This window comes from Uranotaenia lowii, chromosome 2 (genome assembly GCF_029784155.1).
Source record: "Uranotaenia lowii strain MFRU-FL chromosome 2, ASM2978415v1, whole genome shotgun sequence".
In the NCBI taxonomy this organism is placed as follows: domain Eukaryota; kingdom Metazoa; phylum Arthropoda; class Insecta; order Diptera; family Culicidae; genus Uranotaenia; species Uranotaenia lowii.
The window spans coordinates 240,845,502-240,863,055 of NC_073692.1; the positions used below are offsets into that span (position 1 = coordinate 240,845,502).

A 17,554-nucleotide genomic window follows, 5' to 3' on the forward strand; every position below is an offset into this window, starting at 1 on the left:
ACTAGATTGCCCTTAATTTGTATGAGAAATTTCAAGCTTGTGAAATGTTATGTGCTGTAGGCTATAATTGATCTTAGACCTAGTACAAGATCTCATGCCAAATTTGGGCCAGATCGGATCACGGGAAGGAGTCGATCAAGTCTAAAGTTTGTATGGGATTTTGAGACATTTTGATCGGGAGGAACATGAAAATCCATGAAACCTTACTTTTGTGTCTTAACTTGAATCTAATTGAATCTAAATGCAGTCTTCGATGAAATGTTTGTCATAGTTTAGGCTTTAAGAAAAACTATTTTCAAAAGAAATCGGCCGAAGGGGAGCAAAGTCATTCATGAAAAACTGGATTTTCGTGTTCCTCCCGAAAAAACGTCCCAAAATCCCATTCAAACTTTAGGCTCGTTAAGCGACCCCTTCACGTGATCCGATCTGGGCCAAATTCGGCATGAGACCTTGTACAAGGCCTAGGATCAATTTAAGCCAGCAGCGCATAACTTTTTCAAATGTCAGGTCATTTGGGGCACTATAATGTATATTTTGTCAGAATATCAGGTTTATATCTTTTTCATTGAAATATTTGAAATATTTTTAATTTTTGGAATAAAAATTAAGTTTAAGTAAAACTAATTGTAAAAGAAAATTCGAAAAACTTACTTTAGCATTATGTTTGTAAATATTTATGAAAACTTGTTTTAGACACCCAATCGATATTTTCATGAATAGTGCAAAGAAATGAATGTTCTCTATTATTTGGCATATTTCAAGGAAAGCCGATTTTTTATCTTGAAATTGTTCTTGAAAAGACAACGTGAGTGAGCTCTTATTGGAAGCACTTATCGCTTATTGCTAACTGAAAAAAAAAAACAATTAACTTTCTAAACACAACATTATGTCGAAATGATGCGCTTAAAAATAGAATAAGTAGTTTTCAGATTGCGTTTGAAGTACAATTTTCTGTTCGAAACTGCTCCATTTGCAGAAACTTTAGATTTGGTTCTTGTGTTTAGTGAAATTTCTGAAGGAAAGACATCAAATCTAATGTTCTGAGTTCGTCTTGGTACATTTGCTACCTGAAATTACTAAATTTTCGACGGTGATGGATAGTTTTTGAGAAATATGAAATATAAAAAAAGAACATAAGCTGAAAATATCATGAATTTTTCGAAAAAGAAACACCGGCTCACCGACTGGACTTGAACCCGAAATCTCCACTTCAGCACAACAGCGCATTAGCCAACTTCACCATGATGAACATGACCATGACCATACGAACGTAGACATCAAGCTCAGCCGATCAACTGCTGGACCATCCATCGAAACACATCATGTATATCTTTCTTTGATATCTAATGTTTCTCTAAAACTTTTATCACCTTAGAAAACAGAAGGAAAGATATTTTAACAGATACAATGTACCAGGCTCATATCTCAACTCAAAAGTGCAGCTCCAACCAAAAATCGTTCTAGATATGAACATTCAATTCCGCAGAAATGCATTCAGAACACAGAACAAATAGGTTTAAGAGAAGTTATGATAGACGAGCTACTGATTTACTGATTTTCTTGGATTATCTTTTTTCCTAGATTTTGGCACCGGTAGGTAAGCCACAGGTTAAATGCTGCAGTTGCCATCACTTTCTAGAGAGTATATAAATCCAAGCATGCGATATATTCTATTTCAGTCCCTGCCATCAATATGCAGACAGAACAACCGCGAAAGTAAAAAAAAACCCAGTAGGTACCGATTGCTGACAGGCGGAACATCAAATCCGATAAACAACTTTGTCCTCCTGGTCCTGGTTATGTAGGTGCAATGTAGAGCACGACGAAGCCATATTAACGGCTTACTTCGATTTTCCTCGGTTGAAAAGTAACAATGTTATGTAATTTTTCTGTGGAATAACAGGTATCTACCAGCTTTGATTTTCGCGTCCATATGAATGGGGCGCATTGTTGAGCTTACACCCAAAATTCAGCCTCTGTGCCAATGGCGTGTAGTCAATTACATAGCATCATTGGTACAAGAAGATAACGCTACCGGTGCTGATTCGATTTGCTCCCACTGGCATTAATCTCCCAAGTTAACCGAATTGCGTATGTCTGAAAGAAACAAAATAAAAACGTTTGCACGTCCCTCCCTATCGCATCACAAGACGAAGAAGGATAGAAATAAATACCGGCCAACACCAGGCAGCCAGCGAACCGAGCAGTGCGTGTGAATGTAGCAAAAGCAACAACAAAAATATCCTTCTAATTCAATCCACTGGCACCGGCAAACCACGGCCAAGCTGTGCGTGTGTATGCAGTAAAAGCAACAAAAAAAACATTCCTTCAATTCACCGGCAAACAACCACGCACCGGCCAAGCTGCCCGGCTTTAGCAGCTGTGTATATGTAGCGTGTGTATGTAATAGCAGGTGGTAAGCAAACACAGTTCTCATTCAATGGGTTTCCCGTTTCCTTCACTCCCGTTCCCTTTCCCGTTTCCATAACAAAACAAGCTGCCCGGCTTTGGCAGCTGTGTATATGTAGCGTGTGTATGTAATAGCAGGCAGTAAGCAAAGCACAGTTCTCATTCAATGGGTATCCCGTTCCTTCACTCCCGTTCCCTTTCCCGTTTCCTTCGAAAGACAAAGGAATGCATTGAAAGAAGGCCAAACGCCGAGAAGCCGCCGTTGTGCGTTTTTTTCGATTGATCGGTGACAGAAAGCCTATGACAAATATCCATCGTCCTGTATGAAGCTTGAATAGTACACTGGTTAAAATGCCGGCCTGGCAAGACGCTATGATTTGTAATTTGAGTTCGATTCTCACTACGGCGCTGTGGTTTTAATTTTTATTTTTGTTTGTTTCTGGGATGAATTATCCAATAGGAATAGGTTTTTCTTGTTTCGCTTGAATGTAGTGGTCATCATCTTGGTTGGGAGCCGAGTCCTTATGCCAGTTACGGTTTTTCAAACATACCGTTTTCGGCACAGTGCACATTTCAGCGCATTATCGGCACAGAGATATGCTAAATAGGCATTGGATTTTTGCAACCTCTTCTATGGGTGTAGCTTAGCTTAGCTTGTTTGACTACTCATATCCACCTTAAATCATTAAACCCGAAATGCATCATTGACAGTTTTCAGAATACAAGCATTTTTAATTTGTTCTATAAAAGTATAACAATAATATATCCAATTCATTCAATGCATTTCGAATTCCATGATCGCTGGCGTGGCTAGGCAGAACAAGTTCCACGTCGCCAATGGTTGCTACTCCGTGATTAATCGAGGCCATCAATTTTGCACAAAGTCCAAAAGAATGGTGCTTGGGATTAGCAGTTCATTCTCAATGTACAAAACTCATGCTCTCCGTTTTTTAAATGATTAATAACGGCGCCGGCCACGTCCTAGTAGTCAATGAGGGAGAAGGGAAGGAATATTAGTAAGATACTCTATAGGTTCATCTTGCAACCTCATATTTCTGTTTGTTCCAAAAGTTCCTTTTAAAAGATTCAGAAACAAAGGTAGGCAAGAATCACCAACTATGGAAACCGTCTGTACGTCTGCGAATCTATATTCAAGTATCATAGGAAGGAGATTTGTTAGTAAGAGAAAGGTATAGACCAGGATCCATTTTGGTAAATGGTGCAGTCTTTGGTTCTCCCTACACCTGCTATGCTCCTAATCGTTTCCTACTGAAACTCCTGTTTCTATCTATGAGGTCATTTAAAAAAAACAATTATGACATTAATTTTCTAATAGGAATTCAAGTAGACGTACAGTACGTAATTACAACAAAAATATGAAATGAGAGATAATAAAACCTTAATAAAACTAGCTTATTTTCCTCAAACTAAATCCTATTAGATTAACGAATTTACAAAACGACTGTTAATCTTATTCAAGAAATATTCTTCAATCAATCGGAATCATCTAAATTGGTGTCAATCAATCAATTACTTAATAGAACGGTATAAAATTATTTTCATTTCATCATCTTGCTCTTGATAATTCTCAACAGCCGGTCTGTAGATTCCCTAATCCATTTCTAATCTCAGGCCTCATAATTTTGCTACATGTACTTTTTTCAATGAGAGCGCTTTTACATGTTTAAAAACAAACTAATATTTTTATAAACTTCCGAGTTATCGAGTTAAACAAATACCGTGGTTTGTAGCGAGTTTCATTACAAGGTGATTTTTTATGATAACTGAATCTTCTTTTTACATACTTGAACTTGAGAAATCAAAATTTTCCTTTTGACGATAAAAATTATATATTTTAGAACAATTATCAAAAATATTTAAAAAAAATTCTTAATAGAGAATTCTTAATTAATTTTCTATTGAAATTTTTATAGTAAATCATTTTCTGGACCCAGTTTCCTTATATTACCTTAAAGCATTTTTGATTTGTGTATATGAAACAAACGAGTTATAAAACAAACGAATTATTTAACATTTCTAAGGAAATACAATATTCTACTACACATATCTGAAACATTTAAAAAATAAGTAAATCAATATTTTAAATTTTCTACTTCCATTTATAAGTTGTCATGATTTTTTCTTACATTCAGTTTTGTTTTTCTAAATCGCACAGTTTTCGAACATGCAAGCTCGAAAATATAATGTAAAACGAAGGAAGGAGGAATCGTGAATATACTAGCACCATCTGGTTGTGGATTTCACATGAGTTTACATCGAAAGCTCATTTCTATCGCACCATCGATCAACACAACCTTAGCTCATCATTGTTTACAAAACTTTAGAAAAAGGTTTAAAATATATTTAGATTAATTTTGGTGAGAGTGTGATCAATATTGCTGTACGTTTAAAACACATTCCAATGAAAGTTATCATCTATGCACAGATCAATATTTCTAAAAAGATTTAAAAATATTCAACATTAAGATTTAAAAATATTCGATATTTAAACTAAAATATTCAAACAAACACATTCACAATCTCTTCACCTGTTTTTTTTATTCATTTCACGTGATTTTTTAAGCTTTCCAATCCAAAAAATGAACTTTTGGAGCTGAATTGGAAATAAAAATTCGAAGATATGGAAATAATTTGTAAACTTAATTGGAATATGCTAATATTATTAAATAAGTATGTACAATATAAACTTATTAACGAATGATAAGTATATTATCTCAATGCATCTTCTGGCAAGCATAAAATGTTCGCAACATGCGATGTTAAATATCAGGGGTTGAGAAACGGTGTCGACGGTAAAAGCTTTCACATTTCGAACATGCACAAGCACCATCTGGTGGTTAGTTTTCTGAGCTTTTTCGAATAGCCCTTTTCTGGCGTGCTGTAGATGAACTTATCAAACCATAACAACGAATAATACGCGAAGTTGTTTTCTAGTTTTATCCCTCCTGTATTCGATAATTGAACAAGTTTTTGTTCCATTTCTGTTTAGTGCCGAAAAATAAACTTTTTAGCAATTGCATAGACTAATTTCAAAAGCCCTCACTCATCCACTTTATACATAAACATCATCATTTGTTAGAAAACTTTTATAAGTGATATTCGAGAGGAAATGTCGAAGTAGTTCTCAAATTATTGAAAAAAGAATACTTAGCTTGGGACTGCCTACTGAAACAGCATACTAGGAATATTGATTGATTATTCCGTCCGAATTCCAATTGGAAAAAAAAAACTTTTTGTCATCACACTTAAAACAGTTCAAGCTTTTCTTGATGGCTTTTGAAGTCTTATACCACTACGAAAGCTTTATCCTTGTTTCCTGGATAAAAAGCTTCTGATGCCCGAACGCGAGATTTTAGACCAGTAGCTTTTTCTTTTTCGTTTTGTATTCCTTTTCTCTTTTAATTCGATCGTCGTAGTTATTTTTTCCAAATAACATACAATATAATGCCTTTTTCACTAAAATTTAACTTTACAAATAAGGAGTAATATTCCGCGCACTCGAATCACTATATTGAGCACAAATACTTTCCAAATTACACCGATATTAAACGTATTTATAGCAGCGGTCCGCGTACACAAGCAACATTTAACAAGGTTGCCAGACTCCTCTTCTGAATGGGGCGCATTGTTGAGCGAAGCTAAACAGAATGACAAGTTGAAATGGCTTGGGTACGCAAAAATTCTTAGAAACGCCTATTGATGAGCTTTTCGGCAGGATCTTTTCATCGTAATTGTTTTGAAAGAAAAAATGAAAATCTCAACTGTGAAGACACTTCGATAGATTGATGAAAACAACTTATGGAAAATTTATAAGTTTTTCATGTTAAGCTACAAGTTTGACGACAATCATAAATGAATAAATAGCAAATTATTGGATCAACAATTTTTGAAGTGGCTATAAAAACAGCGAAATCTCAACATCGTGACCGGAAACGCGTGCTTAAACTTTGAAAAATTTACTACCTTATAAGTCGAAATTGAAGAGGCAATCATGAACTCAAGGCCAATTTCCCCATGATCAAATGATTCGAATGATGTTCAAACCTTGACACCGGGTCATTTGCTGATCGGACGACCCATCAAGGAGCAAAACGAGAACGGAAATTATCTTCTCAATTCGGATGTCTCTTAGTAACGTTCCGGTACGTAATGGAACTGAAGAACCATTACTGGAAACGTTGACACAGTGAATATATTCCTGAACTCCAGGTCAAACGGAATAAATGCCGGATCTTGTTCTTATCGGATCCAAAAATTTATTATCAAACCAGTGGAGATGGAGGTCGAGCACTTAAGTTACATAACAGTTCAGATGGTCACCCTAGGTAAGCATCTGACAGGGTCCAGCCAGGAGAAATTACACAAACAATAGGTAAATAACATTAGCAAACTGCCAATATCAGAACGGGAAAATTCATGAAGAACTTTGGTGGGGTGATTGTTGCTGCCTCAACCCACTCCCGGGGCCCTATATCGTGCCACACAAGCCTCCGAAAGCATACCTTTGGGGTGGCTGCAACCGTGATACCACCACACTAGAAATGTCATTAAAAACCTACCCTAATTTTAATCTTGACTTGACTCGCAGCCTCTATCGTATACGTTTAAAAAATCGATTTTTTATTTTTTTTATTTTCTTATTGTAAAACATTTCAAGAATGTTGTGTCGAATTTTCAAGTCAATTGAAGCAAAACTGTAGAAATTATAGGCCTTTATCTCCTCCTATCGAATACTGCAAGAAAGTAAGAGCAGAAACTTCATACGCGTTTTTCTCGGAAGCACATTTTTAAAGTCCGTGGACATCGTCATTTGAAAACTACTTATCCGATTCTTTTCAAATTTGGAACACATTTTCTACATATAAAATACCAGACCCCAACGTTTTTCTTTTTTTTTTACTTTGGGGAGATTTTACAGATAAAAAATGGCGGATTTTTTCGTGAAAAATCGTAGTTTTTACTTCAAACAGCCACAAAAATTTCATAAATTTTTTTTTTAAGTTAAATAAAATCGTTGGGGTCCAGAAAAATATCTATTAAAAATATTTTGCTCTGATTTTTTGACCTCAGATGATTCTGTGCTGAGAAACAATGTCCACCGCAAATCCTGTTTTGTAAAAGGCATCCTCGAAAGTGCTTCGTCACCGGTTCATTTTTCAATATTTTTCTACGAAAAAATACTAAATGTTCTTTTAACAATGCTTTGTATCATGCAAAAAATTTGAATACATTTGTTTGAACGATAGCTCTAGAAAAAAACCCGATTTAATACACTTAACAGTGGATTAGAGCCTTTCTTACAGATTCAGAACATTTTTGTTTTCATAAATAATAAATTGAATGCGGTGTACAATTCTTATGATTACCCATTTTAGGCCATTATGGTAAGGTGTTTGCCAAAATCGTCTTTGTAAATAATTTTTGTTAAATGAAAATATCAAACGGTAAATGATAAAAAAGGACTTCTAAGACTCAATCAAAGCAATCGAAAGATTCCTTTTAATTCAACCACGGTAAATGATAAGTTCAGATACCGGTATTTCTATAAAATAATTGTTCGGCGCAAAGCTGAACCAGAAACAACTTATAAATTAATAGGACTTCCAAAAGTTTTATGTTCCTCCTACACAGTTATCTTGAAGATAGCAATTCTGAGTGGGAGTGAAAGGTGTCGTTCCTCACTAGAACGCATCGTTTGTGTATGGTAGTGAGCGCGCCCATCGTGTCCCAATTTATTTTTCAAACTATTTTGTTTTTTTCTTTCTTTCTTTTATACATTGAAGAGGGGGAAAAAATCAAATTTTTTAAGACGAAAATCATTTTTATTGTACTTCCCAGTTTCTCAAAAACGTGTGGACAAAGTTTACAAAAAATCACACCAATACACACAAATACACTGACATCGTCTGAACTCGTCGAGCTGATTCGATAGGTCTTAGGTATACCTATAAAGGTATATCTAAGACCCATCATTAATGATCTCCCAGATCGACTGATAACTATACCTTTCTGGAAGAAAGAAAAAATTTCGAAAGGTTATAGAAACAAAACGGTTTTGAATTTCCAATTCCATGATGTATGAAATCTACACAGAAATTTTTAAAATATATGTAAATATAAAACAGTTTATAAAAACATACGATTTCAACGACTTATGCAAATGTTACTTTGAATTGAAATAGCGCTTTTAGAAAGTTGTTTCTGTTGTAACAATGTTGAGAATAATGCTCTCATGATATGATATCAAACTCCCGCCACACACTACACAACTCGATCTAAAAGGCAAATGAATTTGGTCATCCATCATGTAGTCGTTTCTTGACTGTCAGCAGACAGCCTGCCTAGCCACGCCAAATCGTGACGCGGCATCCTAGACTCTCTTCAATCTGTGAATCCCTGGCAACGTGATCAACCATCAATCGTCTTCACGGTACCAATTGAACATCCACCTGGACCGCTTCCAGATCAATTCTAATTCATTCTAAGCAAGCCACAACAACACAGTCAGACACACCTGTTCGAACTGCGCGGTCGTCGGCCGCACCAAAAATGAGCCTCAACTGTACCTACCATTGCCACAAGCCACCCGAAGCCTAGGAAGTATTAACTAGGGAAAAGGGTAGCAGTTGCAATTTACGGCCATACAGTGCACCAGGGGCAAACGATTATCATTCACCCCGACGAGACATGAGATTTACAGATGTACAGACAATATGACAACATGTTGCATAAGTGATAGCTGTACAGTGTCAGTTTACTGCCCGCAACATTGCCGGCATACGCGAGCATGTGATATCTGTCCGGAACATTATAAATCCGGACTGCAAAGCTTGATTTGGACTTGCGAGACGTACAAAGTAGCCTCTCTATTCCCGCGAGCTTAGAGCTCCGTTCATCAAAACGCGATATAGGTCGGGCAACTGATATTGACACAAAATTAAAATAAGTAATCTATTGAAATTATCAACGGATTCGATTAGTTTACACAATTTAAAAATCGTTTGAAACTGATTCTGCAGCTACAACTAGAAAAGATAGGAACCAAAAATATAATTCTAAAAACAGAAAATGTAATTTGAAACCCGTTCATTTTAATATAAAATCATAAAATCTCATGAATTAACCCCATGACATTATGATATAATAAAATATAATAAGATGGGTACAAGTGCCTAAATGATAGTTTCGAGAAAACGCGCTTCAAATTTGTGAAGGTGCTCGAGTTTTCATATAATTTTCGTATTCGAGCAGTTTCAATTCAATCAAACAAGTGTTAAAAAAATTATAGAAAATCTGAGTTTTGCATCGGATGTACATTGCAACATGAAGAATCGTTAGGTATACTTAACTCAAAACTGATGATTTTGGCACTTGCACCCCTTTGATCCTGAGGTCCTCAATGATACTATTTTTTATCAGAAATTTGTACATTTTGAATCTAAAACCAGAACTTGAATTCACAACTGTGAATTACAATTCCAAAATCAGATTTAAATCTGATTTTATGATTTTAATATTTTTTTGTGCTGAATGATGATTTTTTAATTTGAACTGTGATTCTGAATTGTGAGTCTGCATTTAAATTTAAATTCTATTTAGATGCTGGTTTTTGAATCCAAATTATGAATTATAAATTGTAAATTGAATTTGTATTCCGCGTATGGATTTGAATTCGTTTCACAATGTTAAGATAAGCAAACAATTGGAGAAATCAAAATTCGAATGGTAATCGAATGTATATCGAATAATTGAATCTTAATATGTTGACTTGAAATTACTCGTTGCTTGATGATTAGTGTCATCATACTCAAAAAATTTTTTGAACAAATAAATGTACCATGAAACACGGCAAGTGATTTACTAGGACCATTAATTGATTATTAGGAGGTATGGCACTGCTTGAATGATCGCGCAAACGGTTTGAGTAAAATCGTCCGGATCAAAATATTTTGTACAAACCACCCTCTGTGACATAGTGTATGGTGCGATTTGTACAATATTCAGGAAATTTACTCAGCCCCAGCCGGGGTGGAGGTGGTTTTTTGTTGTTACTATTGCTGTTATCGCCAGCCATCGTTTGTGTTCGCGCGAAATATATTTGTATCGTGAGTATCAATGATTCTAACACAGAGTACAATTAAAGATAAATATTATAATATAAAATTAAAGATTACAATATAAAAAAAGGTCTCCAACCATGTGTTTCAAATAATTTAACGTTTGCTCTGAGAACAAACGTTGGAGTGAAGGCAGCGAGAATAGAGTATCAATAATTCTAGCATAGAGTCCAATGATAAGTAAAATATATTTTTAAAATCAATTAGGAACATGAGTATAAAATTAAATATTACAATATATTACAAAACACCAACTCAAGTAACTCAAGAATAGATAGTTCGAGCTCATCATTTGACCTGTGGTATGTTTTGTCCAAAAATGTCATTGTAATTTCATGGTCTGGGAGTGAAGTGCAGCTTGATCTGGTTCTGTTGAAGGTTAAGTGTATAACAGGTAGGAGCGATTTACACGTGCGCTGTTGCCTAGGAGGCTTGTGGTGGAACAGTTGATTCGCCTTGAGAGAGCTCTTTATAACTGGATAGGATACCATTCAGGACTGATAAGGATGAAAGTTACTTGATTCTTTCTACATTTCGAATCGGATGAGCGACAACATTTCTGGATGGTGGAGGTTGGTCCCGGATACTGACAGTTATGGACCACTGGAGTATCGTTCTTCCAGAATAAATTCAACGCCCTGATGCAAGCGTGAGATGCTAAATTTTGTTTGGCCCATTCCATGTCTAGGGTGAGGTACGGCAAGATGAGTTCATCCCAAATGTAATAAATAGGGTGCCTATCGGAAGTCAATCCTATTCCTTTCTGCCCAGAATGGACTAAATTGACCAATATGACCAAATCGATGTGGATCATGAAAGGATACCCTGGAAAAAAGGAATAATTATTGACCATGTTTACTGTCGTCCAAAAAGGTTCTCTTACATTCGAAATGGTTTCTATTTTCAGTCTGTTCATAGTCGAACTTGAGAGCTTCGCTGGGGCCAGAGTTCTTTTTACTTGTAAGCCCGGTTCGAGTTCCAGCAGGAGGGTCCTTTGATATTGGACAAGTTGTAAAAGCTGTTGTGTAGTCCGTGTAGGCGTATCGGTTCGCATCGAGGCTCTCGAACGTGATCAGATGCTGACCCTGCTGACCGATGCGTGAGCGAACATCAAACTTGCCTTGGCCGTGGCGTCCTAGAATTGGGTTTGAGCAATCTTAATATTGTATGCACCGATCAAAAAACTACCATCTGCTGGAAAAGTTAAAGGTTTCACACTTGAACATTCAAATATAAACTTACCTAATGGAAGCAGAACATTCCGATGGGCAGCTTCACCCGAGCTTTGCAGCCACAAAATACCGACCTTGCTATCAATTGTTGACGACACACTGGGCGAACGCGTTGTATTAATCATCTTTCGGTGGCGGTGGCTTTTTCTTTAAATATATTCGAGGGTGCAGCAGCGGATTATTATTAATTAACCGGTCAGAAAAGAACTTTCGAAAAAATTTGAATAGTTCGATTTGGGTGTTGTATGTAAACAAACACTGTTACACGAACATATGAAAGTAATGCAAGTTATGGTGATTTTAAACTTTGCCCACTGAAAAAGCAATGCATATTAGGTGTGTTCATCTGGCACCTCTGCTCTAAAGTACTCGTTACGGTTGTTTTTATTTTTGCCGTGCGTGAAAAAAATATTATCGAGCCAATACAGAAAGTTCGTCGCAAAGTTTGTTCGGAACATGAATTGTAATTTTCGTCTCCGGTCTCCAAAAAAGGCAACTACCGGCAGTGGTTGGAAGAATTTGACCTGACGAAGTGAGTTTTCCCGGTTTGCCTCCAGTTCACTTATGATGAGGTGGAGCAGCATAATTATCATGGATTCCAGAGATAATAAATATCGTTAAAAGCCAAGTAACAAGCAAAACCAATTTAGCAGTTGACAGAATGTACAAAACAGCCCAATGCAGATTACCAAACGGGGACGAATGATTTGAATCCGGTAGAAACATGTTGGTAGGCTATTTCCCCCCACAACAAAAATTTCTTAAATATTTGATACTATCAAATATTTATGTATTCGATAATAGATATTAAAATCGCCTAAAGTTTAAATATTGTACCGGAAAGAAATCTCAGCATGACAGGTGGGAGCCAAACCTGGAGTGACTTTCCAGATGTACTTGCAAGTCACAGAGGTTCATTTTTCCTCTGAGCGATAAAATGACAGACGACGATGTTAACAGACGACCATGGTAGAGGCGGAATACCTGGGTGCGTTAGAGTTCGAAACACTTTTACCATAACAGTTAGCGGTAAGAAGTTTGAAACTTTTTTGCTTGAAATTAGTCGAAAACATTTGTTACACCTTTTCAAGACGATCTCCATCCAAAGATGTCGAAAACTTAAAACGGAAGCGAATGAACGGATGTCGGATACGATAATCGAGCTGGAAGGCCTTTAAAATGAAGTGACCAGTAGTAGTAGCCCGATTGAGGGGGCTAACAAGTTGGCTAACAGCAGACGCAAAATGTCCGATAATGAAGAAATTAAGACCTCCTTCAAGCTGGTCGATGTGGTCAGATAGATCTGAATGACGCAGTTTGAAATGTGGATCAATCTGTTGGTCTTTCTGGTGTTCACTATCATACTGACGTTCAAGGCATATATATCATTACCCATCATATCACTACAAACTCGTTATTTGTAACCACAATCAATTTCTTATTTTGAACCAAATTTTGATAATTTAATCTTACCCAAATTCTAACAACTACGATTAATCTAAAATGTGGAATGTGGAACATGTGGAACTAGTTGGAAACTTGGAAATAGTCAAAATGACAGAATCAAATATGTTATAGTTCTCATGGAATTACATTTTTATATTATTCAAGACGTTATTTTTACAAATCTTGGTGGACTGGTATAAGGTAGCCAAGCTTATATACTTTTCAATATGGTGCCACTAACTTAGAAAACTTAAATTTATCTTCTAAAAACTGACTATATAGTTAGTTATATGAAATTTATTCTTGAAAGTTTTTATTTAAAAGGTTACAATTATTTTAAAAAATGGCTGTTTTCTGCGGAATGGTAATAAATTTGATGCAAAATTGATGCAGTGAATTTCACTCTTCCTACCCAATACTATGTTGTGGTGGTATATCTGGCTTGTCTGTACTTTGTACACTTTCTTAAATATTGATCATTAAAAAAACATACCGTTCAAAATCAATCAGAACATGAATATAAATTAAAAGAACACAATATGAAACAATTTTTTCTTATTTTTACATGAGAACTAACATCATGGTTGACATTTCTACGAAAAAAAATCGTTCAAAAGTAACCATATTAAACCATTTTAGATTATTAATTAAGTATGGTTATGGTTAATAAAAAAGAAGCGTGTGAGAGAAATTGAGATGGTTTGTTTCGTCCGCCCGCACGCATCCCTCCGTCGTTATCTCCTTCACAGAGCAACCTTTGCTAGCGAACATCGAAGTATCAATCGCTTCCGTACCATGCGATGTTAGCCACAAGTAATCATGACTGTTACTTACTAATTTCGGGGTTGTACCCCTTGGTGAAAACCATAATTAAATTTAAGTATTTGGAGCTTGGCTCCAAATTTTTTGGAATGGTTCGGCGTAAAGCTGAACCATAAACAATGTATAAAATTATTAGGGCTTCCAAAAGCATTCTTTTCCTCCCACTCAGTTACTTATAAGTCAGCAATTCTGAGTGGGAGGGAAAGGTGTCGTTCCTAACTTCATCGTTTGTGTAAGGTAGTGAGCGCGCCCATCGTGTCTATGACGTCATCTATAATTTGACGTCATTTATACGATAATCTTGATTTTAGTGATTGCTGGTTGTGGCTAGCCAGCCAAATTGACACGTTTTTTGGAGTGATGATTTGATGATAATTACTATGAAAATTTATTTTTCAAACTATTTTGTTTTTTTTTCTTTCTTTTATACATTGAAGAGGGAAAAAAATCAAATTTTTTAAGACAAAAATCATTTTTATTGTACTTCCCAGTTTCGCAAAAACGTAGTGACAAAGTTTATAAAAAAATCACACCAATACATACAAATACACTGACATCGACAGAACTCGTCGAGCTGATTCGATAGGTACCTATAAAGGTATATCTAAGACCCAAAATTAAGGATCTCCCAAATCGACCGATAACTATACCTTTCTGTTAGAAAGGCAAAAAGGTCTCCAACCATGTGTTTCAAATAATTTAACGTTTGCTCTGAGAACAAACGTTGGAGTGAAGGCAGCGAGAATAGAGTATCAATAATTCTAGCATAGAGTCCAATGATAAGTAAAATATATTTTTAAAATCAATTAGGAACATGAGTATAAAATTAAATATTACAATATATTACAAAACACCAACTCAAGTAACTCAAGAATAGATAGTTCGAGCTCATCATTTGACCTGTGGTATGTTTTGTCCAAAAATGTCATTGTAATTTCATGGTCTGGGAGTGAAGTGCAGCTTGATCTGGTTCTGTTGAAGGTTAAGTGTATAACAGGTAGGAGCGATTTACACGTGCGCTGTTGCCTAGGAGGCTTGTGGTGGAACAGTTGATTCGCCTTGAGAGAGCTCTTTATAACTGGATAGGATACCATTCAGGACTGATAAGGATGAAAGTTACTTGATTCTTTCTACATTTCGAATCGGATGAGCGACAACATTTCTGGATGGTGGAGGTTGGTCCCGGATACTGACAGTTATGGACCACTGGAGTATCGTTCTTCCAGAATAAATTCAACGCCCTGATGCAAGCGTGAGATGCTAAATTTTGTTTGGCCCATTCCATGTCTAGGGTGAGGTACGGCAAGATGAGTTCATCCCAAATGTAATAAATAGGGTGCCTATCGGAAGTCAATCCTATTCCTTTCTGCCCAGAATGGACTAAATTGACCAATATGACCAAATCGATGTGGATCATGAAAGGATACCCTGGAAAAAAGGAATAATTATTGACCATGTTTACTGTCGTCCAAAAAGGTTCTCTTACATTCGAAATGGTTTCTATTTTCAGTCTGTTCATAGTCGAACTTGAGAGCTTCGCTGGGGCCAGAGTTCTTTTTACTTGTAAGCCCGGTTCGAGTTCCAGCAGGAGGGTCCTTTGATATTGGACAAGTTGTAAAAGCTGTTGTGTAGTCCGTGTAGGCGTATCGGTTCGCATCGAGGCTCTCGAACGTGATCAGATGCTGACCCTGCTGACCGATGCGTGAGCGAACATCAAACTTGCCTTGGCCGTGGCGTCCTAGAATTGGGTTTGAGCAATCTTAATATTGTATGCACCGATCAAAAAACTACCATCTGCTGGAAAAGTTAAAGGTTTCACACTTGAACATTCAAATATAAACTTACCTAATGGAAGCAGAACATTCCGATGGGCAGCTTCACCCGAGCTTTGCAGCCACAAAATACCGACCTTGCTATCAATTGTTGACGACACACTGGGCGAACGCGTTGTATTAATCATCTTTCGGTGGCGGTGGCTTTTTCTTTAAATATATTCGAGGGTGCAGCAGCGGATTATTATTAATTAACCGGTCAGAAAAGAACTTTCGAAAAAATTTGAATAGTTCGATTTGGGTGTTGTATGTAAACAAACACTGTTACACGAACATATGAAAGTAATGCAAGTTATGGTGATTTTAAACTTTGCCCACTGAAAAAGCAATGCATATTAGGTGTGTTCATCTGGCACCTCTGCTCTAAAGTACTCGTTACGGTTGTTTTTATTTTTGCCGTGCGTGAAAAAAATATTATCGAGCCAATACAGAAAGTTCGTCGCAAAGTTTGTTCGGAACATGAATTGTAATTTTCGTCTCCGGTCTCCAAAAAAGGCAACTACCGGCAGTGGTTGGAAGAATTTGACCTGACGAAGTGAGTTTTCCCGGTTTGCCTCCAGTTCACTTATGATGAGGTGGAGCAGCATAATTATCATGGATTCCAGAGATAATAAATATCGTTAAAAGCCAAGTAACAAGCAAAACCAATTTAGCAGTTGACAGAATGTACAAAACAGCCCAATGCAGATTACCAAACGGGGACGAATGATTTGAATCCGGTAGAAACATGTTGGTAGGCTATTTCCCCCCACAACAAAAATTTCTTAAATATTTGATACTATCAAATATTTATGTATTCGATAATAGATATTAAAATCGCCTAAAGTTTAAATATTGTACCGGAAAGAAATCTCAGCATGACAGGTGGGAGCCAAACCTGGAGTGACTTTCCAGATGTACTTGCAAGTCACAGAGGTTCATTTTTCCTCTGAGCGATAAAATGACAGACGACGATGTTAACAGACGACCATGGTAGAGGCGGAATACCTGGGTGCGTTAGAGTTCGAAACACTTTTACCATAACAGTTAGCGGTAAGAAGTTTGAAACTTTTTTGCTTGAAATTAGTCGAAAACATTTGTTACACCTTTTCAAGACGATCTCCATCCAAAGATGTCGAAAACTTAAAACGGAAGCGAATGAACGGATGTCGGATACGATAATCGAGCTGGAAGGCCTTTAAAATGAAGTGACCAGTAGTAGTAGCCCGATTGAGGGGGCTAACAAGTTGGCTAACAGCAGACGCAAAATGTCCGATAATGAAGAAATTAAGACCTCCTTCAAGCTGGTCGATGTGGTCAGATAGATCTGAATGACGCAGTTTGAAATGTGGATCAATCTGTTGGTCTTTCTGGTGTTCACTATCATACTGACGTTCAAGGCATATATATCATTACCCATCATATCACTACAAACTCGTTATTTGTAACCACAATCAATTTCTTATTTTGAACCAAATTTTGATAATTTAATCTTACCCAAATTCTAACAACTACGATTAATCTAAAATGTGGAATGTGGAACATGTGGAACTAGTTGGAAACTTGGAAATAGTCAAAATGACAGAATCAAATATGTTATAGTTCTCATGGAATTACATTTTTATATTATTCAAGACGTTATTTTTACAAATCTTGGTGGACTGGTATAAGGTAGCCAAGCTTATATACTTTTCAA

The 17,554-nt window shown here is 36.4% G+C and overlaps 2 protein-coding genes across 2 annotated transcripts; both read right to left on the reverse strand.

Moving 5' to 3' along the window:
• Positions 1-10,830: 10,830 nt before the first annotated feature.
• Positions 10,831-12,158, reverse strand: LOC129749174 (uncharacterized). Its single transcript, XM_055744086.1, has 3 exons — positions 11,790-12,158; positions 11,431-11,682; positions 10,831-11,372 (listed from the first exon to the last, which is right to left on the reverse strand). The coding sequence occupies exons 1-3, from the start codon at positions 11,902-11,904 to the stop codon at positions 11,017-11,019; spliced, it is 723 nt and encodes a 240-aa protein (XP_055600061.1). The 5' UTR covers positions 11,905-12,158; the 3' UTR covers positions 10,831-11,016.
• A 2,775-nt stretch (positions 12,159-14,933) lies between these two features.
• On the reverse strand, positions 14,934-16,260 carry LOC129749175 (uncharacterized). The gene is made up of 3 exons (XM_055744087.1): positions 15,893-16,260; positions 15,534-15,785; positions 14,934-15,475 (listed from the first exon to the last, which is right to left on the reverse strand). The coding sequence occupies exons 1-3, from the start codon at positions 16,005-16,007 to the stop codon at positions 15,120-15,122; spliced, it is 723 nt and encodes a 240-aa protein (XP_055600062.1). The 5' UTR covers positions 16,008-16,260; the 3' UTR covers positions 14,934-15,119.
• Positions 16,261-17,554: the final 1,294 nt, after the last annotated feature.